A 24,688-nucleotide genomic window follows, 5' to 3' on the forward strand; every position below is an offset into this window, starting at 1 on the left:
AATGTGACCTCCATTAATATCTCCAAAAATCATGTTCAACACTCTAGAACTAAGCATATAGATATTCGTCATCACTTCATTAGTGAACTTGTTAAAGAAAAAATTGTGACTCTTGAATACATCTATATTGACAATCAATTGACAGACATTTTTATCAAACCCCATGATAGGCAAAGGTTTGAATATTTGAGAAAAGCACTAGGGGTAGTGAACATTACTTAGACCCTAAGTAATGTTCACTACAGGTTATCATTTTACCTTATGTTTAACTGCATTGGACATTCACTCGTGTCTTGGTGCATGATTCCTGAAAGGATCAAGTTATCTTAAATTTATATTGCACATATCTCATCTTGTGAAATCTAAGCCTCTATAATGCTTTAAAATCTATTTTATATATATATATATTGAACGATCACTCTGAATAGAAGTCTCAATTCAGCCAATCATTTGGAAAGGGCTATGTCAAAGATAGGTAATCTCCTCTTGAAATAAAGTGAGATATACTTTTAAATTCGAATCTCATTTTCAAATAAAAAGGGTTTCAAAAATGTGAAATAGACCACCATTTGAAAAGTAAAAAAAAAATATGAGTTGTGAATTTTTAGAAAAATCTCTTGAAGAGGACTTGATTTGAAAATATTTAAAATTGTGATTTAAAAGTATTATTTTTGCCTGAATATAACAAGTCCATGAGATGCACAGACTATCATGGTTTACATAACTTGCATCATATTTCATGTCTTGCTTCCTTTAAGAGTGTTGTACAATTTGTTCTAATACTTGAAATTATGATTTCATCTTATCTGTGTTTGATCATTCTTTATTTGTTGCTTGACGACTAGAAAAACTCCATCTCTGATTAAATTTAATACTGATAAGCAAGAAAATGGAATCACACCTTTGCAGTGTTTAAAATCTCTTCTTGTTCTTACTTGAGTCTATCATGTGAAAGGATTTATTGTACTTGCCTTTTGACAATCAATAGAAAAAAATTTCTGATTCTCTTCCTTTTGAGCGCCAATGACAAGTTTTGTCCTTTATGGTTTTCGTTTGAAAGTTGTGCAACCCTGCATTAATTAGGCACATCTTTTGGCGCTAATTCTCCAGTTTTTGGAAACTGAAAAGTCTCATTCAGTTTAACTCCCTCACGGTTTCCTAGTCCTTCAAGAATTCTCAACTGCTCTAAAAGTCCTAACTACACCACTTGATTCATTAGAATTTTCTTGATTCTTGCTTCCATGATTTTCTTCTTTTTCTCGAGATCTTCTCAAAAGATTACTTATTTTCTTGAACAATGGCCAAGACACAAGGGTCCAAGGAGTCCTCCTCCACTTCAGATGCCACTATAGACACAAAACGTCATCTATTGTTCTATCCTCTCCTCCATCCTCTCCTTCAAGGTTTATAGACATTGCAGATACTTCAATTTTGGAGACTTTCTTTAAAGATCGGCCTTTGAACACTGAAAGAACTTTTCTTTACAAGATAGTAGGGGACCCTAACCTAACCCACGTTATATAGCATCTAGGGCTTGGAAACCCATTACATGTTTGTTTAGTCCCGTTTGGATGATGCCGCTGGGGTCTTTTGCTTTATTAGGGAAAATCCTTTCTTTTTACTATGAACATGTTGGCATCAATTCTGAATGTTCCCAAGATTGATAATCCTGAATTTGACCCTCTTGCTGCCCATACTGACCCTCCTCTTACTGCTATCCATTCCTACTTGAGAGAGGATGGTGGTTCGTATGAGGGCATTATGCTTCCTCATTATCTACTTAGGGTTTCTCACTGTCTACTTCATATCTTAATTTGTTCAACTGTCCTCCCCATAGAACATCATGGCAACCTAAATTAAAGGCACTGTTGTTTCTTGCACGCTATTCTCACTGAAAGTCCATTTGCCTACCCTCTGTACTGTTCGCTCACATGGTAAGCATTAAGAAGAACCAAGCAAGGCTATCCTCACCAAGGTTATTGCTTCCAAGAAGGTTTCCCTGACTGATGATACTCTTCGTCCTCCTATTACTGATCAAACTGGTCTCAGAAGTCAACAACAAGTTTCACTTACCTCTGATGAGTCCTCTGGGGTAGAGACACCTGGTTTGGAACCATCTGGGACCTCAGGTATTCCTCCTTAAGTAATTACTACTCTCACAAACTTTGCTACTACCTTATCAATTCAAGTTACAATGCTCATTGATCAAGTCTTTGTACTATCCTCTCAAGTTTCACTTCTCACTGCACAAGTCTCCGATTTACCTACTATTGTTACATCTTTTGATCATACCTTGTTTGTCATGCAACATGTCACTTCAAGGTTCAATAAGTTTGACTAGGAGAGTCTTAAATTGGCTTCTATCTTGGACTACATATTTGGTCAAGTTGATCGTGCATGCCATCTTCAAACCATTCAATATGAAGATCTTAAATCTCAACTGACCAATATGAAGAAGGTACAGGATCACACAGAGGCAATACTGCAAGACTGCTTCAAGAGAGCTAAGAAACATTAAATGGACAAAAAAGAGGGAGAAGTCTTGCTGAGGGGGATAAGGATCATGATCAAAAGTGATCATTTTTTTCTCTAATGATAGTTGTTTTTTCTCTGGTGATGGTCATCCTCTAATGATTGTATTCTCTTTTTGCTTAGTGCTCATGAAAGAATATCATGATGTTGGTTTTTCTTGGTTTGTAACAATAATACATTTTTTGTTTGGACTGTTGGATATTAGGGCTTTTATTTCTAGATAGTTTGTTTTGTACAGGATTGACTTGGCTAAAGGGTGTTTTTATTTGGTTGTTTCTCTAGATAGTCTGTTTTGTGCAGGATTGACTTGGCTAAAGGGTGTTTTATTTGGTTGAGTATGACATCTGCCTATGTTTGAAACTATTAACCTTTTCTGCAGGTTTTTGGTTTTTGACCACTCAACCGTCAAGGGGACGATTGTTGGAGTTTTTAACCCTTCTTATAGTGATAGTTTGAATGCTCAAGTGTTGAAAATTAACCACATATTATATTTGTGTGAATGTGTTTTCTATGTGAAGCATTGTCTCCTAAAGTAGCCTACTCTACTGGACAGTTTCAAGTATCTTGATGTAGGTTTGGATCATATTTCATAGAGGTCAAGTATTCCAGCTCAACAGTTATGGTTTATTTATCACATGGGCTTTTATGACTTTTGTCGAAGACTAGTTTCGAGTTCTCTTTTGTTAGAAACTCTCTGTCTAGGTTTTGTTTGAAGGAATACTTGTATTTTACATTTTCTAGTTTTGGGTTAAGGAAACTCCTGTTACTTAGGTTGGTGATTGATTCCAACTTAGGAAACTAGAATCTTGAGAGATTTGAAGTCTTAAACAATTAGGGTTCCTGGGAAGATATATATACTTGTCCATGACTCTCAAATCTATAGAAGTATGAGCTCAAAATAAAGACATATTTGTTTAAAGCTTCGGAGCTTTACGTTTCATGTTTCATTGTGATTGTTGGAGAAGAAGACTGGCTTGAGATAGCTCTTGGTAAAGTGTGTTACTTGTTGGTGGTGTAGTAGATAGTATTTTCTCAACATTGATACTTTGGTTGTGGCCAAAGTCTGTCCAACTAATGTACTTGTTGGGGTTTAAAAAACATACGCTAAATATTTGATGTACTAAGGTATCTTAGGTAAGATCCTATGTAATATTTCTTCACATAGTGGATTATTTTCAAGATTGGTCGTTTGTTAGACTCAAGATTCTTCCCTGCTGGGTTTTCCTTGTTATTCTGGGGAGTTTTGATTGTTGTTTAATTATTCCGCAAGTTCCATTAGTTTGACTAACTATTCTTGAACAAGAACAAATTATCATAGGTGAACTTAATGGAGGATGGGGCCTACGTGGAGCAACCTATCCGCATTTTGGATATTCAAGAGGGGCATTACGTTTATAGATGGTGCCTTTGGTATAAAACTTATGGAGGTATAACAAGGTGGATGAAGCCATGTGGGAGCTTGAATTGGAAATGTGGGAGAAATATCCTGAATTTTTTCGGCTAATAGGTACATAAATGTTTTAAATTTCGAGACAAAATATTTGTTTAGTAAGTATGAATATTATATCTAAAAACTTTGTGAATTTCTTTTACGAAATCCTGAGTATATTGTAGCTATTGTGTTATTGTTGTATGTTGTATACTCTTAGTTGTGAATTTCATGGTGGGCTCTTGACTTGTGGTTGTTTTGTGCAAACTTGTCTTAAGTTGTGAGATTCATGGTTCACTTTTGACTTGTTATTTTAATTGTAAAACTTTGATTGTGTTGAACTTATTGTGTTGTCATTTTAATTATAAAACTTTGATTGTGGTTATGTTTGTATATTCTTGGAGTTTGAAGATGTTGTGAACTCTACAGTCTATATTGGCATTGTGTTGCGTAATTTCGAGGACAAAATTTTTGTTAGTGGGGAAGGACGTAATGGCCCACACTTTTTTTGATAGCAAATTAATAGTAATTGTTGGTCTGCCTAGAGTGTACTACTCAAGTGGACCTTCGGGCCGTTCGAGCTAGATGAATCCGGTTGATTATTATAATTGACCAAAGTGACTAGAGTGTTCCACTCGAGCAAGGTTCAACTCTGGTCCATTTTCACAATCGACGGAAGGCCCAAAAGCCCATTCCAGCAGAAATCAAGTCTGCCCGATTTACATCGCGAAAAAGTCACATTTTTCACTTTTAAAAAAAAAACCTATCTCTTTCCCCTCCACTCCTCCCGAGTCCTAAGTTTCCCAAATCCCAAATCCAAACCTTCAAAGCCTAATATAAGGTAAGAGATCCTCTTTTTTTCTTCCTTAAATCATGAACTTATGGTGTATTTGTTGGTTTTTGAGACTCAAGTCTGCCATGTTTCTTATTCTACTCATGTTGAACTTGGTCAATCTCTTATTCTACTTATGTTGAACTTGGTCAATGTTTGACCAAGACTTGTTTTTACTTATCTTTGTTTATGTGTAATGTTGCTGTCAGGTAAGCTAGTCTAGTCTAAGAACTAGGTTGTTGTCTCAACCTTGACTTTATCATTGTGTGTGTAAGAACTTGTACGTGTGATTGAAGTTGTTGTTCTTTCTATGTGAGAATAGAAAGATTGAACTTATTTTGTGTTATTGTGACTTTCTATTCAAGAATTGCATTTGTGTGAGCTACAAGTTGGAAACTTTCTTGTATTATGAAAGTAATTCAAGTGCAGGAACTTGATCAAGGTCAAGTAGAAGACAATAACTTAGAGCTGATATTCTGTGTTTGATTTCTACAGTTAGTATCGGAGTAGTACTTCTTTAAGGGTCTGTGGTATTGTCAAAGGACGAAAGTGACTAAGTGGATCTTCCGAGCTTAGACCATGAAAAGAAGGCATCATGTTAAAGTGAATGGTCTTAAGCTCGTAGTTTCTAGTTGCTATTGAAAGTACGATGCAAGATGGGGATTCTAGAATAGTGGGAATGTCAAGATCACCCATCATTTCAGTTGGAACTATTGCTATTGCTTACAAACTGAAAAATTTTAAAAGAAAAAGAAAGCTAAGTACACAATTAAATTAAAACTAGTCCCCGGCAACGATGCAAAAACTTGATATAATAAATTCTCGCAAGTGCACAAGAGTCTACGAATAGTACAATGTATAAATTCTCACAAGTATGAGGTCGATCCCACAGAGACTAGTTAATCTAATTAATGTACCTAACTTGATGAATGGTTGAGATTTGTGGGAAACGGAAGAATAATTGATCTGAATAAAATAAAGAAATAAAGAAATAAAATTCAGCTTTTGTATTCAATAAGAGAAGAACACTAGGGCAATGATTTCACCTAGCAATCCTATCACAAGTATTCAATTCACAAACACGCAATTCTGGTTCCAATTCAAGGGTTGATTCTTTCTAAAATATGTTCGTTCGTCCGTTCGTTTGCGGTGCCAACAAATATTATTAACAATAGATTAATCCTATTTGGTTCGCAGTCGTTAACCCAAGGCTAAATAACTCATTACGATCTAAAGAATCATAACAACCAATCAATCCCCTAAATCTTGTTAATGGCAGTCAACAATTGATTTCTTTAATTCCGGTTCCACTAAGACACGTGAATTCGGTTCGTTCTTTAATCCAAGCTAAATGAGCCTAATTGAGCATTCAATTGGTGATCAAGCAATCAAACGAACAATAGACTATAAGCATGAATATTAAAGATATGAATCATTGAACCAAAATTATGTATTCATTAAATTAAAATATTTGTGACATTCATACTAGGCTAAATCAAGCCCTAGCAAAAAGAGATTTAGTTACTCATCCTACAAGAACACCAGAAAACTAAATATGAAAAAGTCATGAACCAGGAACAAGAATAAAGAGAAAAACTAAAGAAAAGAGTAAGAACAAAAGCTAGAGAATATGAGCCTCTCTAATTCTCCCCTCTACTACTGCCATGACTCTCCCTTTTATAATAACAAAAGCTTCCCTCACGTCTGGCTCTCCCATTTCTAATTGGGGTCATTGTTTCCTTTATTGGGCGTCACATGAAGCCTAATTAGACTTGAACACCACACGGCAACCTTTTTAATTTGTAAAACAAATCCTTCTTTTTATATTGCACAATTGGTCCCACTTGTTTGACTCGTCTTTTATTCTTTGTCCTTCTCATTCGTATCTCCCTTCTCCTTTCTTCAGAGTCTTCTTTCCTTTTGCTTTGACTTTTCTAGCTTCCCTTATTTCCTTCTTTTAGTCTCCTTTGGTTTCCCTTACTTTGCTTTTGCTTTTGCTTTTGCTTTTGTTTTTGTTTTGGATGGCAAGCAGTTTCCTTTTGCATTTTCCATCTCACGTGCAAGCCAAGCCTCGTCTCTAATGTTAACCAATTGAAAGAGTTCGTTCAATTCCTGCCCTAGGTCTTCATACACACCAATATACTCCAATAATTAGATTAAGCCTTTTATACCACCTTTTTGCAAAGTAACCTACAAATCAATCCAAAGATAGATTACGCAATATCCATCCTTATTTCAATAAAAAAATACAAAAGTAAGTGTAAACTGAGGTGTAAAAATAGATAAAACATCATACGATTAAATACCCCCCACTTAGCGTTTGCTCCTCCTTGAGTAAAACAAAAATAAGAAACCTAACTCACTTTCGTAGGAATCGCGGTGGCACTCGGCATGTGACACAAGCCTTTAAACCCCTAGGTGTCTCTAGTGAATGAGTTATAGTCTCGTGAGGGTTTACCAGAACGATACCCAAAAACATTTAAACTAGTCCTTCCAATCACGCTCAAGCACTAAACGTGTCTTTTAAGCTAGTCATTAGTTAAAGAATTTCACGAAGAATCATGCTCGAATATATATGTTTAGAATTAGGCCAATATCGACACAACATATCTCAATCGAAATAACGCATATTCAAACTCAATTTCAACTTCTCACAAGGAATACTCTCAAGATTCACTCAATTTAGTGGTGGTAAAGTGTTTACACTCAATTCATCTCATGAAAATAGCCCTACCATATGCTTGCTTGTCCACCCATTCTACACTCAAGGGCGGATGTAGTTTTAGCCTAGGAGCCCACCCTCAAATTTGAAAATATTTTACTAGTATACCATAAAATACTCATATCTAAAGATAAGCCCATTTATTTTTAATACAACATAATGTTTAATTGGCCCAACACTTTCCTTTTTTTTGATAAGTGGCCCAACTCTTTCTCCCAAATCAATAAACCTCATACAAAATATATGATTGTTTCATTTGTTTGTGTGATGTTAGATTTTTTTTTTCCTTTTCTTTAGGATCTCAAGGAGTTTGAATAGTCTGGTTTGTTTATGGTAAAAGATTTAAATATATTTACTGAGTTTGATGTTTGTATGTTTTTTGAGATAATTCTTAAATATTCAGAACTGATTAGGTTCTCATTTGTGAAGGAATTTCAATTAAAAATGCATATTGGTTTGAGTTTGTTGAACTTTTTATCCTTTTAAATAATTAAAAGGGTAAGCTAAGCTCATTTGCAGGGTATTGTATATTTTTAATTTTATCTTTTTAAATATGTGGATTTTTTTGACTACTTTTTGATGCTATATCAATAATTAACTCTAAAAAATTTTTGGGGGCAGCAACCCCCATCAATTTTTTGCCTCCCTCTTATAATTTCGTGACTCTGCCACTAATCAAGTCCCCCCTCCAACCATTTTCTAGATCTGTCCTTGTCTACACTATTAAGAACATATAACTTCATGAATCAAAAGGTCTTTATTCAAGGTTGCAATGGGTCAAGGGGTGAAGGTTAAAAGAAAAAATGGTATAGAAATCACAAAAATTCCAAAGAACTAGTAGAGCTTACAAAAAGTAGAGCATATATCATCTTGTTGGCCCATATCATCATTCTCAATATTCAATACTCCACCAATTCTTCATAACTTCAAAATTTCTTGCATTATGCACATAAAATTATTTCTCTTTTTTTTCAAATCAATGTCGAATCATACAAAATATTTTTTTTTTCTTTTTCAACACATTACTGCACATGTGTTCGACATCACATTTATTCTCAACCAAATAACACCCCAATCAAATAGGAACTCCACCACACTTAATTTTTTTCATTATCAAACTCAACATACTTGAATACTATCAACACCTGAAAAATCTCATAACATGCTCTATTACCTAATCCCTTGGAATTAGGTAAATAATTATTTTTCGGGTTAAGGGGTCAAGTAGATAAGTTTCATGAATAAAAAGACTTATTTAGGCTCACAAGGGCTTTCTAGTGGATAAATACATTAGAACATAGACAATTTGGCTATAGAAGTATTATCCTAATGCCTCAATCAAATTCATGTCATCACATGTATCAATATAGTCTCAAAAAGGTTTAAAGCAAGTTCTAGAGAAACATGTAATCATGAGAGCACACAAGAAAGAAATTCAATTGATATGCATAATGTATCAATCATATAGGCTCAAAACTCATCAGGGTAATTATGCAAGTCTCGATCAAGTCTAAACATGTTTTTTTCTCAATCAACATATCATTTTAATGTTGGCCCATGAAAAATTGTAATTGAAGCTCTTATTCGGTATCTTTAAGACGTTTTAACTCTCAAAATACATATTATATTTTAAAAAAATTACATATTCGAAATTAGCGCATAAAACTCTTTCTAACAAGATTCATTGTTGATAAGTTTTATCCATTGTTGATGAGTTTTATCGGGTAAATCTTAATTCTATAGTGTTTATTCAATAGAATTTCAAAAAACAATGAATTCAGAACTAAAAGATTTAAAAACGATAGAATATATATTAAAACAATAAATTTTGGACAATGAATTTTGGGATAAAAGAGTGGAATAAACATATTCCATTGATTACTAAACTGATGGGCTACATATCATTTTCGGATGCCAAATGCTAGTAGTTAGTAATTGGTAGATTATAGTGCATTCAAGGACTTAATTGTTTTCTAGTAAACACTATTGTTCTAAGCCACACTTTTCTTTTTAGCATGTTTGTTATATATATTTTATAATAAAAAATTTGTAAAAAATTAGTGTCGCTGTTGTTGTTTAATTTATTTTGGTTGGTGTTTTCTTAATTTTTTTTTTCTTTTTGTTGAATCACGTTTAAGAGATGATATGAATGCCATTATGAGAAATTGAAAAAATAAAAAAAAAGACAGACAATTGAAAAGTTAATTCAGTTTTTTTTTAAAAAGAGGAAGAATGCATATTATTAAAAATTAGTGGATAAATAACCCGTCAATTCCTGTAGTCAAGAAGGCTCAAAAGACTCAGTTCATACATACGGGTTAGGACAACTGAGAGCAAATTTTGCAATACAATAGGCAACATTATTAGAAGTTCTAGGAAAATAAAGAAATTAACCTAAGATTACTTAAGACCTCTCGAGAATTCCTAAGATGTAAATTACATTGCCATCTTCATTTCATACAAAGATCAGTAGTCAGAATCTTCTCTACTACCCCTTTCGAAATCGCCACTAATAATATCAAAATAAACCCTTCAATAAGACATTGACATGTGACACCTAAGATTACTTGAGCGTCGAATAGGTTCTCCCGAACACACCATTGAGGCCCTACCATCACTTACGTATTTATATGCAAGGATAGAGCTACTGAGGGACCAGGGTGGGCCCAGGGCCCCCTAGATTTTGAAAAAAACATTGTATTTTTGTTTTTTTATTTGCCTTTCTTTTTTCTTCAATTACGGCATCTCCAACAATAAGCTTATTCATTTTTTTTCTTCTTTTTTTTTTGCCTATTTTTCTTATTTACTTCATCTTCTAACCATAGTTTTTAGACCCGACCCGTGCATCGAACTGTCAAGGCTGAAGGTTCGAGGTTTTCGAGGTTCGACCGTTACGATGGAGGTTGAACCGCATGTTTTTAATACATAAGAAAATAATATGTATTTAAATATATAATATAAGTATATAGTATATTTATTTAATATATATACAAAATGAATATAAATTAATTATCTATACAGTATACATACAAAATAAATATAAATATATAGTATGAATACCATAAATATATAGTATAAATATAATATACTATAGTATATATACAAAATGAATATAAATATAAATATAAACTATAAGTACTTTGTGGTTTTTATTTGTTTATTTTCTTTTTAAAACCTCGTTTATATATTTATATTTATTTTATTCATGTTCAAAAAAAATAAAGGTGTCTTGTGGTTGTAGTTTGTAGGCTGTAGTAATGTGGGACTGAGAGAAGTAAATGTTAAAGCCAAAACATTTGCATTTGTAAAGAATCCCACATCGCTTGCAAAGGAAATGAATCATCAAGTAAAGTCAATAAAAGACAACAAGAAGGCCCACCTCTGTCATGTGATTGTAAAGTCAGCAGTGCTGACGTTGAGCTTTTCAAAGCTCTAGCATTTACTACAAGACCTAGCCAGCCGGTTTTCATCAAACTTGACGGTTCACGGGTTTGACGAGTTTTACGGTTCAATCGACGGTTTATGACGGTTCAATGCTTAAACGGTCTAAATGTATGAAACGGTTCAATCGACGGTTTATGACGGTTCAATGCTTAAACGGTCTAAATGTATGAAACGGCCCGTGAGAACTTTCGGTTCACGGATTTTGAGGTTCAATCGACGGGCCGGTCCGAGTTTAAAAACACTGCTTCTAACAAGAAGCTTTGGACAACTTCAAATCATTTTTGTTCATTTTATTTAATTTCAACTCTTTGTAACATTTTATTCATTTATTATGCATTATGAAACAAATCCTATTGATCACAGATTCAATTAAAATGATCAAGTTATATTTACTATACTAAATTTTAACAAACGACATTAATTGGGTCAAAAAAATTTCGGCGGCAGCAAACCCCTGTCAACTTTTTGGCCCCCTCATATGAATTCCTGACTCAACCCTTGTTTATCTGTGCTTGCAAGTCATCCTCCACCATGCATGAGCTGCTTTGACTAATTAATACGTCAACTGGGATCAATCCTTTTTTCGACATCATCAACTATTAATCATTATATTCAATAATTAGTTGAAAGGGGAAACTAAACTCACCCCTTATCTGGTGACAGTATAATTCCGCGGAAGCATTACATATTCATAATTTTGGTGTCCATAATCTATGTGGCATTAAGAAGTGTGGAAGATCATTTTGTATTAAATGATCCTCCACACTTCTCGTCATGCCACATAGATTATGGACACCAAAATTATACACATATTCATTTTTGAATAATTCCATGCTCTCAACCGAACGCAGAAGCCCCAAAGGAACCGCTGCAACAACCACTAGTTTGCCAAAACAATCCCTTATCACACACCCTACCACAAATCGAGAACTGCCTTGACAACTGACTGGATCACCGTTGATATCCAGAAAGCTCACCAGAGGAAAGCTAGCTAGAAGAATACTTATTTCGGCAAACGATACAAAAATACATAATTTACAGGAAAAAAAAAACATTTTCCTAAATTGGCTCTATGTCGGCTAATAATTAACTACAGTGATGACATCAATGGATCTAATTACATGCCATTAATTTTGGTCAAAATTTTATTCTATTTTTGGTGAATAGTACTTTCCTTAATGGCTTCATTAGTTAATGGTTTGGCCATTTTTTGTCTTAACATATTATAGCACCGACTTTTTAGATGGTCATCAGCACAGGAAAACAACCAACATCACGTCAATATTTGATCACCGCAAAGATGAAGGGCTCTGATTGAGGGTGTACCAGACTTTACTGCAGACGAGAAAAGCAGGTGAAATACTCCCAACCCAGCTATTAAGTAAATTGGTCCCAGTGTCTGCATGCATTCACGTGTCCTTGCTATCTCTCCTGCAATTACATCTTCATCACTGCATAGGATTCTAATGGACCCCTATTTCACTATACCCCCACTCACACTATACGCGCGTGTAAACCACTCTCCAATATATAATATATGTCAGTTGTCATGTCTGTCCAGCTGTCATTTTGGCAAGACACTGAGTTCACTTGCTTCCCAATAATAATGATAACGATCTCAATCGTTGGAATTCCAATTATACTAGTTATTGAGTTAGACACACAGATTTTAAGTGAATTAGTAGGTTTCATACGTCTCACATGATACATAAAAAATTCTACAAATATAACTCAATCGTTGGGATAATTGAAATATCAGACCGTATCATTACTAACTACCAAAAGAGAGTGTGAGTGTGGGTAACCTATCTTTTCTATTGCATGATAAGACAAACTCCTTGATAAATGAGAGAGAGTGTGTTTGTGTGAGGTGTCCTTGTAGTTGTTGTTTGTATCATTTTTTTCCCAAACTTTTAATGCTTACAGCTATCAAAAAAAGAGAGAAAAGAGGAAAGAAACACAGACAACAAAGTGGAAGAGAGAGAAATGTTTGAAGCAGAGCAATTCCACCAATTCATAGCATCTCCAAGAAGTTCATCATCACTACCTGTCCCTCCTCCTCCTCTTCACCATAGCAATGCTTTCACTTCTCCATTTCTTCACTACCCACAACATCAACAATCCCCAACCCAAAAGATCATTGAAGAAAACAACAATTGTGTAGTTGTGGATTACTTGGAGAGTAGTACTACTGGTAGTATCCAAAGAGATAGATTGGCACCTGATCAGTTGGTTGATTCATGGTCTAATGATGAACTTCTTTCACTATTCAGGATTAGATCTAGCTTGGAAAATTGGTCCCCTGAATTCACTTGGGAACTTGTGTCAAGGTATGTGTGTTTTAATTGATTAATTAATTATCTACATAGACTTTTTTGCTCTATTTTAAAGCTGAAATAGGGTTTGTAGACATGCATATATATGTTTATGTCGTGTTATTAGGATCTAGCTTTGAAAATTAATGACGCTGCAGAATTAATGCTCAAGATATATACATATATACATGAGATATTTAATTATGGTGGGTGCAGGAAGCTTGCAGAGCTTGGGTTCAAAAGAAGTGCTGCCAAGTGCAAGGAGAAATTTGAAGAAGAAAGCAGCAGGTACTTGAACAACTTTAGTTACAACAAGAGTACTACTTCTTACATGGTTTTTAGTGAACTCCAAGAGCTTTATAAGCCAAATCCAGAAGAACAAGAAGGAGGAGAAGAAGAAGATTCAAGAACTAACGATGAATTATCAGCAGATCATCCAATAATTAACAGTAATGAACAAGAGGAAGCAGTGATGTTTGTTGAAAAGTCAAATAATAAGAAGAGAAAAAGACAGAAGAAGAAGAAGAAGAAGAATGAGGAGAAGTTTGAGATGTTCAAGTCATTATGTGAAGATGTTGTGAACAAGTTGATGACTCAACAAGAGGAGCTGCAAAACAAGATAATTGAAGATATGGTCAAAAGAGATGAAGAGAAAGTTGCAAGGGAAGAAGCATTGAAGAAGCAAGAGATGGATAGGATTCAAAAGGAGCTTGAATTTAGGGCACAAGAACAAGTTATTGCAAGTGATAGACAAGCTTCACTAATCAACTACTTGAAAATATTCACATCAACAACTACTCCTTGTGATCTTGTTAATTATAAGGTACAAAACCCTAACCCTACTATAATTACCAAAGAGAACCCAATTCCTCCCACTTCATTAGAGGATGATTTAGCACCTCCTCAAAACCCTAATTCAGCATCAACAAGCAAGAAATCTAGATTAAGTAGTGATGATTATAAAGAAGATATTGGGAAGAGATGGCCAAGAGAGGAGGTGTTAGCTTTGATAAACTTGAGATGCAATCTTTGTGATACTAATCGTCATCATCATCAAGACAATATTAAGGAAGGAGGAGGAGGAGGAGGAGGCGGAGGAGGAGGAGGATTATTGAAGGCTCCATTGTGGGAGAGAATCTCACAAGGGATGTTGGATTTGGGATACAAGAGGAGTGCTAAGAGGTGCAAAGAGAAATGGGAGAATATTAATAAGTATTTTAGGAAAACTAAGGATGTTAACAGGAAGAGGTCACTTGACTCTAGGACTTGTCATTATTTTCAACAATTAAGCACCTTGTATACACAGGGGAAACTTGTACCACCACCCTCCGCTTTGCCGGAAAACCCACAGGTCGATTCGTCTCAAAACGGGTCGGATAATTCGACAATGGATGGTGTTGTGGAAGGTGAGAAAAATATGGTTCAAGTCGTACCTCCAGTTGCTGCTGCTGCTGCTTCTTCTTTTGAATTTGCATTCTAGTTTTGTACTTGAATTTAATTTCTGTGTTTTTTAATTTATTATTGATCTGGACATTATTAAATTATAATATTAGCAAATATTTCTATGATGTCTATTAAGTTAACATCAAAAGATACCTTTTTCTTCCCTTGGAGGAGACATGAACTTATTTTTTAGTGGCACCGACAATTCTAAGCAATTTTATTTTTATTTTTAAAAAAGAACTAAGTTCAGGTGTGTTTTTTCATTTTATAATTGCTATTTTAATTTCTTGAAATTTTCTAGAGAGAAAGAGAGGTTTTGTGAGTTTCCATATGTGGAAAAGACATTCTTTAAAGTCTTCCCACTGTTTCTTACTTTCTTTCCAAATAAAATGAAACAAAGTGAAAAGAAAGTTTGGAATCTGCATCACCCATGGAAGAAAATAAAGGGTTGTAAAGCTACCTACTCTGCATGAAAGTGAAAACTCTCTACCTCTTGCTTCCTTATCTAGTTGTCTTTTCAATTGAAATTGCAACACCATCACCACCTAGATTAATTCCTATTAATATGATAACATATCTAGTTCTATATATAATTCCACTCATGCTATTTAGTTTTTCTTTAATTTTGATATGTTGGTGGCGTTGGAAAAAAAAGTGGAAAATGTTATAACTGTGTATGCGTTTGTGATTTTCTTATATTAGAAGTTTTTTTTTTTTTAATGGGAAATATGAATGTGGATTCAAAATTTTGAAAAAAAACCAAAGAAATTGAAAAGTTTATTCAATCTCAACAAAAGGAATTCATGATAAATTTGTTATTAGTAAAAGAAAAACGATGTTACATCCACTCAAACTAAAGAAAAACAAGTTATAAAAGATATTCTATATGAATTGAAAGTAACACTTTAGAGCATATATCTTAAATACAATTTTCTTTTGCATTTTTAAGAACTAAAATGATCAAATTATATATAACTCCTAATAAAAAGAATACTTGCCTAGGCCTCATTGAAGGTTTGGTCTAAGCCTCATATTCTCCGGGTATAGTCCTGGATGGACTCCATACTATACCGGGTTAAGGGTCTTGAAGTAGAAATCATTGCAATTTCTTTGAAGTTTTAACAAGACACATCCAATATTTATTTTTTTTATCATTTTTTATTGGTATGAGATTCACATAATTTTTTAAATGTGACTTCTATTGGAAGAGTAGGATCCTCATCTGATACAATATATCTCTCTCCTCTCTTTAAATTTGAAAAAAAAAAAGGGAAAAAAAGAAAGAAAGAGGGCTCCGGGTTTTTTTTTTTTTTTTGTCTTTTACATTAATGACGTGAAAAAGAGTAGGGCCCATCTGCCTTCCACTTTCTGCAGAAATACAATATACATACGAAAAGGCATATATACGGAGTTGATACAAGAACAAGATACGCTGCTACACATCAACATCACATGTGATGGTCTGTCATGTTTCTCTGTGTATTCTGTTCTGTAGTAGACAGTTCCTCTGGATGCATGCACACGTGCACACGTGGGGCATGCTTCAACCGACGGCTCTTCCAAGTTCCATGATCGTGTCATGTTCGTCGCCATTTTTTGACTTGTCTTTCTTAACCAATATTTGACCTTTTTTAAAAAAAAAAAATTACAAAATCCCTTTTTCCATAAATTCTTTATTTCTTAACTTTTATTAAATCGTAAAATGCAATTCTCACTAAATGTGAAACATTCCACTTCCTCGAATGAGACCTCCACCACCTTCTGAGATGAAGGAATGGGTTTCTGAAATTCCTTTGTGTAAATTACAAGGTTTGTTTTGCTTTATTTCCCTTTACTAAATTTATGCATTGTTATTGTTTTCACAAATCAAAATTTTGACTTGCTAAAATTGACACCAAATACACACAGTTGTCAATTGTCATACTTACTAATAGGACTCATTTTCATTTACTGAGAAATGAATTTAACGGTACACTACATCGCAGTTTCTGCCAAAAAAAATGACTTCTCAATGGTTTGGACTTGGTTATCTCCTCATCATCTACCTATCTACCACAAGTTCCACGACCAAAAAGGAAAGGCAAAATACAACACTAACTACTTTCTAATCTAACTCAAGGATGGAGGTTACATCCTTATCGATGAATACCTGCAAATTACGACGCAGTTCGGACTGATTTCTGAAATCAAACACATCTATCTGATAAGGTTGAGCAAAAAAAAAAACAATCAACTCGTATCTTAAAAATCAGCGGGCATTGTGATTTGTGGTGTTTCTTACATTCCGCGATAGATGGCTCTTGGCATAGAGCTGAAGCGCTGTGACATACTTGATGTGCCTGCACAACCATGGAAAAAACCTACACACATTAAGGTAACAAAAGGCTGATAGATGAACATTTACAGATTTCAGAGCATGGTGTTAATACGAGATACTAAAACACAGATGACAAATATGGAAAATAATCTCCAAATGCTGAGACCAGGTCCTTTAGGTTTGGGAAGAGGTAATTGAACAGAAACATTAAAGCTGTACATAAAGTTTCAAGGAAATAGGCAGCATTTCTCGCAATTGTCAGTTGTTAGTCTTTATCTGTAGTCGGCTGTCTGTTGTTACTTGTTTGCTGTCCAAAAGTGGTATAAGAGGCCTGGAAGGGTGCTAATCCCCCCCGGGTATAAGGGACGGACCTGGGACTCATTCATTCACTGCAAGGCAGGCAGAAGAGGGGTTTTCTTGTTTCACTGCGAAGAAAGACATAGAGCACGCAGGATACCAAAGTCTTAATGGAGATAAGAATAGAGGGTATCATGTAAACCATGAAAAAAAAGGGGAAAAAAAAAAAGGAGGAAGAATAGAGGGCATCATCATTATCATTAAAGCTGTATTACAAATATATTTTGGGGTTGGCTACTACAATCAATGGGACCGTTTTAGTTGGTAATCATCACAGGGATTCTCCACTGCCATTTGCTTCAGTCTAAAGCAAAACTTTCCATTAATTAAGTAAAAACAAACCAACAGGTACAAGTGTTTAACAGGCAATACACGAGTTGTAAGTGTACCTGTAAACAAGGTGGAGGCCAAAACAATCAGGTTCCACCACACCCTTCAATGATCTTGTGAAATTTTATGTTTCTTTGACTTCCTTACATGGTTATTGTTCAAGGAAGATGCTCCCTCAGTACCAACCATGCTGTCACTCATTCCCATTTCTCCCACCCTTTCTTTCCTCCTTTTTGCACTACAGATTGATTACATTGTATATTTAAAATCAGAAATATGTGATAACTTAAATGAAGTTCAAAGATTATAAGGTCAGTTGAAACCTGTCAGTCTGTACACTATCTTCCGAACTTCTATCCAACCAACGAATGCTTCCAGTGTTATCTGGCATTAATGATCCAGAAAAGTGCAGAACAGCTTCATCAAAACTGCACGCACATTGAAAATGATGTTACCTGTATGCTTGAAAGAGTTTTACCAAACCAAGTCATAATAAATTTCAGCTGAAAACAATTCATACTGGAACAAATGACAAAGGAAATTTTACATAGTCAATTCCCACTTTCTTTTTTTTAATGAAATTTTTTTATTAAAGGCACCAACAAGTTGAAAACTAGAAATTACAAAGAGTCCAAGATTAGAGCATCTAGGACATTGTTACAAAGAAAAACACACCATAGCTTAAAAGTGCTAAACCATCTATTTATAAAAGAATCAAAATTAATATCCTTTAAACTGAAAATTCTATTGTTTCTCTCATTCCATCTCATCCAGATAACAGACATGGGAAGACACTGGATGATTTTTCTCTAGACTCTGGTCCTTATTGAGATTACTCCATGCCCGAAGCTCACTTGCTATGCTGGAACAAGAAACCCAGCTGATTCCCATTAGATTCAAGGCAACTGACCAGACATTCCTAGACCACAAACAGTGTAGGAGCATATGATTGATCAATTCCTTATTGGAGTTACAAAGGCAGCTTGTTTGCCAGATGAAAACCCGTCTTTTGCAGGTTGTCAATTCCAATTAATTTCTCTTATCCAGGCAGTGTCTCACAACAACCTAGAGGTCATGAGTCCAAAACCTGGAAATAGCATCACCAAATTAATGAAGGAATAAGGCAGCATATATCATGCCCTCTCCAATCCCCTTTTCACAATCACAGCAGGAGCCTCAAATTGTTTGGGCTTTGGAATTAAAATTTGACATTGGCACAGTCACATGAACTGATTGTCAAAGTGAATACAAATATGTATAGACGAAAAACTATCAATATGGAAGAGTTTCAAAGCCAATTGCATAGCCAGAACACTTGGAAAGTACTGAACATGCTTATCTATAAATTTCTGCAATAGGAAATCACGACGGAAATTCCAACATTGACCACACCATATTCTAGCCAACAAAAAGCTAGAATAACAAAAAATAAGAGCTAAAATATCCCCAATCAGGTATAATTCCTGCACTGATTCACCAGTACAACCAAAACTTTTTGAATGCAATGGTGAGGGGTAGTTAATGGAAAAGATGGAATCCTTAAAGCGAAAAGAATTAAATACAGACTATATTTTTACCTCTTGACCAAGAAACGTATCATAGTTCCAACCTTTATAACATGTCGTTTGTTCAATCTGCTGACAAATAATTCTTCACCCTTTCTCTGTGAAAATTTAATTTACAAACAAGTAAATTAACAAACAATGACAGTCAACCACCCAAATGTTAATTCGAGAATAAATACAAGAAAAGATGGCAAAAGATAATGATAAAGAATTACTCACAGTTTCATATTTGAATTCTTTGCGGATATCTTCGAACGCTATAATGGCAGATGAAAAACCAAGAACAATGACATGAATGGATTCCGGTGTGATTTTCACCACCTTCCCTTCTGGATGTTAAAAAGGAAAATGAAGGTCAAAGACAAAAGTATTTAACCTATAATGCTATGGTCTTTTTTCCTTTTAAAATGTGATACTAGACAAAAATCCAGCAATGCAAATGAGAAAGTCATACAGAGCAATCCTGAATATATTTTGTTAGTTAAATAAAAGATTATCCTATGCCTGCTTAATAGAGTAAGCAAGGAATTACACTGCAAGAAAACAGTGGCAGATCCAATATTTTTATTTGGTGAGGGCCATTAATAGTTGACAGATCGAAAAGAATTTCGATAAGGACGAACTTAGAATTATAAATGAGCTAAGTTTTTACAGGTGCTCAATCAGCTTAGTAAATAATCTTGTTAATTTTAATTCAATTTGTTTAATAATTTTGCTACAACTTTCTTCAATCTAATTTTCCTCAAGCTAATATCAAACTTAATAAAATTTGTTACGCCTTTTATATATAGAGCTTTTCATTCATGAAATTTTACTCATTTTATATATATGCAAACATAATATTTAGGATTAGTAACAAACCTAATTTATGCAGTAGAGGCATAATATATTTCAAACACTTAATAAGATTAAGTTTTATCACTTTTCTTAACAAAAATTGCCTTACCCCCTCCTCCCTCCATATGCCACTGGCAGGAAAATTAATTGTTAAACTGTATATAATACATAAAACTAGATTTCCTTAAAAGTTGCATACCCATAAAAAAAAAGAAGTAATGTGAAATGCATGGAAAACTACCTATAAGCATGTCTTGCTTTGGCGAAAAAACTAATAAGTTTGCTTTCAATTTAACACCCAAATACGGGAAAATCCCAGGGAGAACTTTTGAGTAGTTATCCAAAATGTTGAAATCATAAGCCAATACAATGCCTTCAAAAGTTTCATTAAACCTGTAGATACAAACAGAATGTGGAAATTACAGCTACATTAGAAAAGAAGGAATTAAACAACAGTAGATAGCCCTGTACAACATTTTTGATTGATTATATAACTTATAAAAAATAATCCATCTGTACCCCTGGCATTTTTGTAGTACCATGACATATCAATAGTAACCAGAGGAAAGTCTAAATTGTAAAAACTAAAAAATATTGTCCTTTGGAATAACCAGGAGATGCCACCTCTAAAGTATAACTCAAGAAATAATTCCAAAGCTAAACTCACACATATAACCAAAGGAATTTCGAAAATGTAGAAATGAAATAGATGTGGACAAACCAAGAAGTTGACTTCATAGTTTCGAGACAGTGAATTTGACACAATTCAAATCCAAGCAATAACTCAGTTTCCTAGTGCCTGTGTGCAATCGAAAATCATACTTAGAGACTAAATAGTTATATACCACATGACACAGTTATCAAAATAATACAAAACTATAAAGCACTTGAAAATATCAAGAGTAAGATATGGTAAAGTATAGGCAAAGAAACAAACTGGAAAAGCAAGGAACTGAGGTTGCGGAGAATTGCTTGATGGATCTTGTTGTGTTTTGATGGATGCACGTAAACTACCAAATTAGCCTCGGATACATGTATGCCCTCCATTGATCACTGCACTCATATTCCCAAAACCAAGTTAGAAAATTTATATTCGACACAAGATTGTGAGTGACAACAAATATTTAAAAACAAAGATTATAGAAGGATATAATGTGGAACCAGTTTCAACTAGAATTAATCATAGTTGTCAAAAGCTAAAAGGCGCACTATCATTGCTTCAAAGGGCTCGCTCAAACGAATCAAAGCGCAAAATAAAGAAAATACATAATAATTTACGGTAAGCTAAGAAACATTCAGATTCCAAGTTTCGAACCGAGTTAGGAACATAAAAGAATCTCAAATCACAAGTACAGTAGCACAGAAAGAAACTTAACAAAGACAAAGTCAAGAGTTGAGAACAAAATAGGCTGCGAATATGATTTGAGGCTGTCTCTGCAACCTGATTGAGGAGTGGAGCGAAAGAAGGCGGCGACTACGGTCTCGGCGTGATGGTTGTTGGAAATGGGAGGAAATCGGCGATCATTACCGGCGACACAATCTTCTTCTTTGGTCGCTCCCCGTAACCCGCAGAACTCAGTTCGGTGAAGTCGTTACGCTTACAAAGATGGCGACGCTGAAGTTGTTTTGTTTTCAGTGTGTTTGCTTTAGGGTTTAATTTTGTCATGGGCTATTGGACTTTTTAACTGAACTTTATATTGGGCCTTTTTTAGTTTACTTTGCGCTATTAGAGCCATTTGGGCCTGGAAATGTCTTTCCTAATGGTTGTCCAAATCAAACAGGCGGATTTAATATATATCAGTTAGGCTCACACAGACACACACGTTTTTACTCAAAAGCAGCGAGGCCCAAACAAGTCAACACCACAGGAAAATTACGTTTTAGGGTGCCCATTAAACAAGTCAACAAAAGTCATTCATGTCCCCTTAAAATCATCTCATTGTGATTGTTCTTATAAGGGCAAATGCAACGGTGAAGTGGTATTGGGCCAACAAAGATGTTGTCTTTTGCTGATGTGGCTATATTGTAAAATATGTTTTGCTTATGTGGCTGTATTGGGATAAGTGTTTTGCTGATGTGGATGTATTGATATTTAATGTTTTGGTGTAGTTTTGTTGTGGATAATATGGAGGAATGGAATGTTGTTGGGTTGGGTGGAAAGAGAAAGTGTGTGGGAAGAAAAAGTGTATAGAAATTTGTGTTTTGTTGATGTGGCTGTATTAGAATACGTGTTTGACTTGACTTTTTGTGTAATAGAGGTGGGACCAGGCCAACAAAAATGTTGGCCAGTAAATTATTTCTTATTGCATTTGCCCTAACATTCATCATTCATCGGAGACGGAGAGGTGTTTGTGCCATCTTAACTACAGGGATCCACGGTTTCATTATGCCTCAAATGCTGCATGCAAGCAAAGGCTTGAAAGGTCCATTAAATTATTGCCGACTAAATTATTCTGGTCAACCTTTACTTATAAAACACAAAACTTGTTTATAGATAAAGACTACATTATCTTATGTGCTTGTACTAGAGTGATTAGGTAGTTGATTTACTAAAAATAATGACAAGTGATGATTAAATAAGATGCACTATGAGTCAAAAGGGGAAAAAAATTGACAAATATTGAGCAGTTGAGAAAGCTCCAAAAAAGTTTGAAGAATAATAACTGGGTATCAAAGAGAGTGGCAAATGGCTAAATGAGAACAGAGTCCTGCAGGCCATGCACATAATTAAAATACTAGGTAAAATGAGAACACATCCCTAAAGGTCAAGCAAGATTGAGAAGGTAATGCTTATTTAAGTACATGGCCAAAGGTCTGAATTCATGTGCCTTGCCTTTCTTCTCCTTTCACTGATCTCTTAACAGAAATGGGAAGGGCAAGCAGATGGGTGATGAACTTGTTGCTGGGGAAAAAGGAGGAGAAGGGTAAAGACACATCTTCGTCCAAAGTGAATGCGGGAACTTTGATTACAATCGTATCAAGAACTCCAATTTACAAGAGGAGGTGGAGCTTCGGCAGAATAGCAGGGAAAGAGAAAGCACACAAGAGTTCTAAATCTCTAGACTTGAGCACCATTAAAACAATAGTACTACATGCTGATGCAGACTCGGAGAATCAACAGAATAATATGACCCTGGTAGCAGCATCTTCTATATCTGTTATGCCAACAAAACATGAATCAGATGGAATAACCATAAGAGTTGAGGATGCAGCTGCTACCAAGATCCAAGCCGCCTTTCGTTCTTATTTGGTACTCATTCAAACTCATATTCTACTTTCAAAATCATATCGTAGATAAGTGAAAATGATCAGATGATATTTATGCAGGCAAGGAAAGCACTTTGTGCTCTGAGGAGTCTAGTCAAGTTACAAGCACTGGTAAGAGGTCACCTTGTGAGGAAGCAAACAGCTGCGACTATTCGTCGCATGCACGCATTAATGTCAATACAAGTTAGAGCTCGATTTCAAAGAGTCCAGATGGCTGAGGAATCACAATCTGCTTCTAGAAGACTATCTTCAATGCATACAAATACTCCTCTGAGCAACAGATTCAGAAAATCTCATACTGTGAGTCTTCAATCTTCATATGCATGTCATTGTGCAACATTTGAATGGAATCAACTGCTAACTAATTTTATGAGATTGTGAGTGCAGCAAGCAATAGGCATAAATGTTCATGAGACCTGCGGAGTTTGGAACAACAAACATGGGTTTCTAAATCATTCAGACATGCGGCACATAGATAATGGGTTAAACAGTTATTTTTGTGGAGATCTTTCAATCTCAGACCGAAAGCATCAATACAAAGAGTTCTCCTTCAACACAGCACACTCCAGCCCTAATAATCATTCTAAAATAACCAAATCAATTTCTGGGAGAGCTTCTTTTAGTTTTCAACGACACCCAATGTCTAATGACCAATCTTTCCAACCAAATTACATGGCAAACACAGAATCTTCAAGGGCTAAAGTCAGGTCACAAAGTGAACCAAAACAGCGACCCAATTGGAGAATGAAATCAAAAGGCGATGGAGTGATTAATGCTCAGCAAGATGAATATACAGAATCCTCTTCTTCACAATCAAAACGCTTTGATCGTGAAAACCATGACCTCTGGCTTGTCAAGTTTTACCAAACAACACAAACTCTCAAGGACATTGAGAATGATGTCTACAGCAGATCTTGTCCCTCAAACTACCGCGACAACCTACTTGCATATGAGGTAAGCTTTTAATATGGTCTTCCATATGTACCAACATCTACGTAGTACTTTCCTGAAGAGTTAATTCTCTTTTCTGTAGCCTCATTTGACTCTGTTCTAAAGGGTCTTCTACCAGCACCCTCTGAACCAGCCAAAGAATTTCTGGCAAGAATGACCAGCACACAAGGCAACTAGGTTCAGCTTCAACAATAAATGGAAGGTAACTATAAACGAAATCAAAATGAAGATTCTTTGGCAAGAATGGCCATCATACAAGGCAACTAGGTTCAGCTTCAATAATCATTGGAAGGTAATACCATAAACGAAATCAAGACGACGATTCGTTTCTCAAGTTATAAATCCAG

At 35.0% G+C, this 24,688-nt stretch overlaps 3 protein-coding genes across 7 annotated transcripts; 2 read left to right on the forward strand and 1 right to left on the reverse strand.

Annotated features, from left to right (window-relative positions):
* The first annotated feature begins 12,845 nt into the window (after nucleotides 1-12,845).
* LOC120008960 (trihelix transcription factor GTL2-like) lies at nucleotides 12,846-14,842 on the forward strand. Its single transcript, XM_038859367.1, has 2 exons — nucleotides 12,846-13,289; nucleotides 13,491-14,842. The coding sequence occupies exons 1-2, from the start codon at nucleotides 12,946-12,948 to the stop codon at nucleotides 14,752-14,754; spliced, it is 1,608 nt and encodes a 535-aa protein (XP_038715295.1). The 5' UTR covers nucleotides 12,846-12,945; the 3' UTR covers nucleotides 14,755-14,842.
* A 1,790-nt stretch (nucleotides 14,843-16,632) lies between these two features.
* LOC120008876 (probable DNA-directed RNA polymerase I subunit RPA43) lies at nucleotides 16,633-21,762 on the reverse strand. 5 transcript variants are annotated; one of them, XM_038859248.1, is made up of 8 exons: nucleotides 21,565-21,762; nucleotides 21,061-21,176; nucleotides 20,365-20,516; nucleotides 19,506-19,612; nucleotides 19,299-19,384; nucleotides 18,045-18,149; nucleotides 17,781-17,959; nucleotides 16,633-17,056 (listed from the first exon to the last, which is right to left on the reverse strand). In XM_038859248.1, the coding sequence occupies exons 2-7, from the start codon at nucleotides 21,168-21,170 to the stop codon at nucleotides 17,827-17,829; spliced, it is 693 nt and encodes a 230-aa protein (XP_038715176.1). In that variant the 5' UTR covers nucleotides 21,171-21,176; nucleotides 21,565-21,762; the 3' UTR covers nucleotides 16,633-17,056; nucleotides 17,781-17,826. The 5 variants fall into 5 exon arrangements, with proteins under 5 accessions (XP_038715176.1, XP_038715171.1, XP_038715173.1 ...); XM_038859243.1 differs by having other exon boundaries at nucleotides 19,506-19,615; XM_038859245.1 differs by having other exon boundaries at nucleotides 19,506-19,615; nucleotides 21,500-21,762.
* A 1,227-nt stretch (nucleotides 21,763-22,989) lies between these two features.
* On the forward strand, nucleotides 22,990-24,518 carry LOC120008769. Its single transcript, XM_038859143.1, has 4 exons — nucleotides 22,990-23,373; nucleotides 23,418-23,690; nucleotides 23,778-24,344; nucleotides 24,447-24,518. The coding sequence occupies exons 1-4, from the start codon at nucleotides 22,990-22,992 to the stop codon at nucleotides 24,516-24,518; spliced, it is 1,296 nt and encodes a 431-aa protein (XP_038715071.1).
* Nucleotides 24,519-24,688: the final 170 nt, after the last annotated feature.

This window comes from Tripterygium wilfordii, chromosome 11, assembly GCF_013401445.1.
Source record: "Tripterygium wilfordii isolate XIE 37 chromosome 11, ASM1340144v1, whole genome shotgun sequence".
Lineage (NCBI taxonomy): Eukaryota > Viridiplantae > Streptophyta > Magnoliopsida > Celastrales > Celastraceae > Tripterygium > Tripterygium wilfordii.

Coding starts and splice junctions, on each gene's coding strand:
- LOC120008960 (XM_038859367.1), top strand. CDS start 12,946: ATGTTTGAAGCAGAGCAATTCCACCAATTCATAGCATCTCCAAGAAGT. Junction 13,290..13,490: donor ACTTGGGAACTTGTGTCAAG/GTATGTGTGTTT, acceptor TGGTGGGTGCAG/GAAGCTTGCAGAGCTTGGGT.
- LOC120008876 (XM_038859243.1), bottom strand. CDS start 21,170: ATGGAGGGCATACATGTATCCGAGGCTAATTTGGTAGTTTACGTGCAT. Junction 20,517..21,060: donor CTCAGTTCCTTGCTTTTCCA/GTTTGTTTCTTT, acceptor TTGTATCTACAG/GTTTAATGAAACTTTTGAAG. Junction 17,960..18,044: donor GATAGTGTACAGACTGACAG/GTTTCAACTGAC, acceptor ATCAATCTGTAG/TGCAAAAAGGAGGAAAGAAA.
- LOC120008769 (XM_038859143.1), top strand. CDS start 22,990: ATGGGAAGGGCAAGCAGATGGGTGATGAACTTGTTGCTGGGGAAAAAG. Junction 23,691..23,777: donor GATTCAGAAAATCTCATACT/GTGAGTCTTCAA, acceptor TTGTGAGTGCAG/CAAGCAATAGGCATAAATGT. Junction 24,345..24,446: donor ACAACCTACTTGCATATGAG/GTAAGCTTTTAA, acceptor TCTGTTCTAAAG/GGTCTTCTACCAGCACCCTC.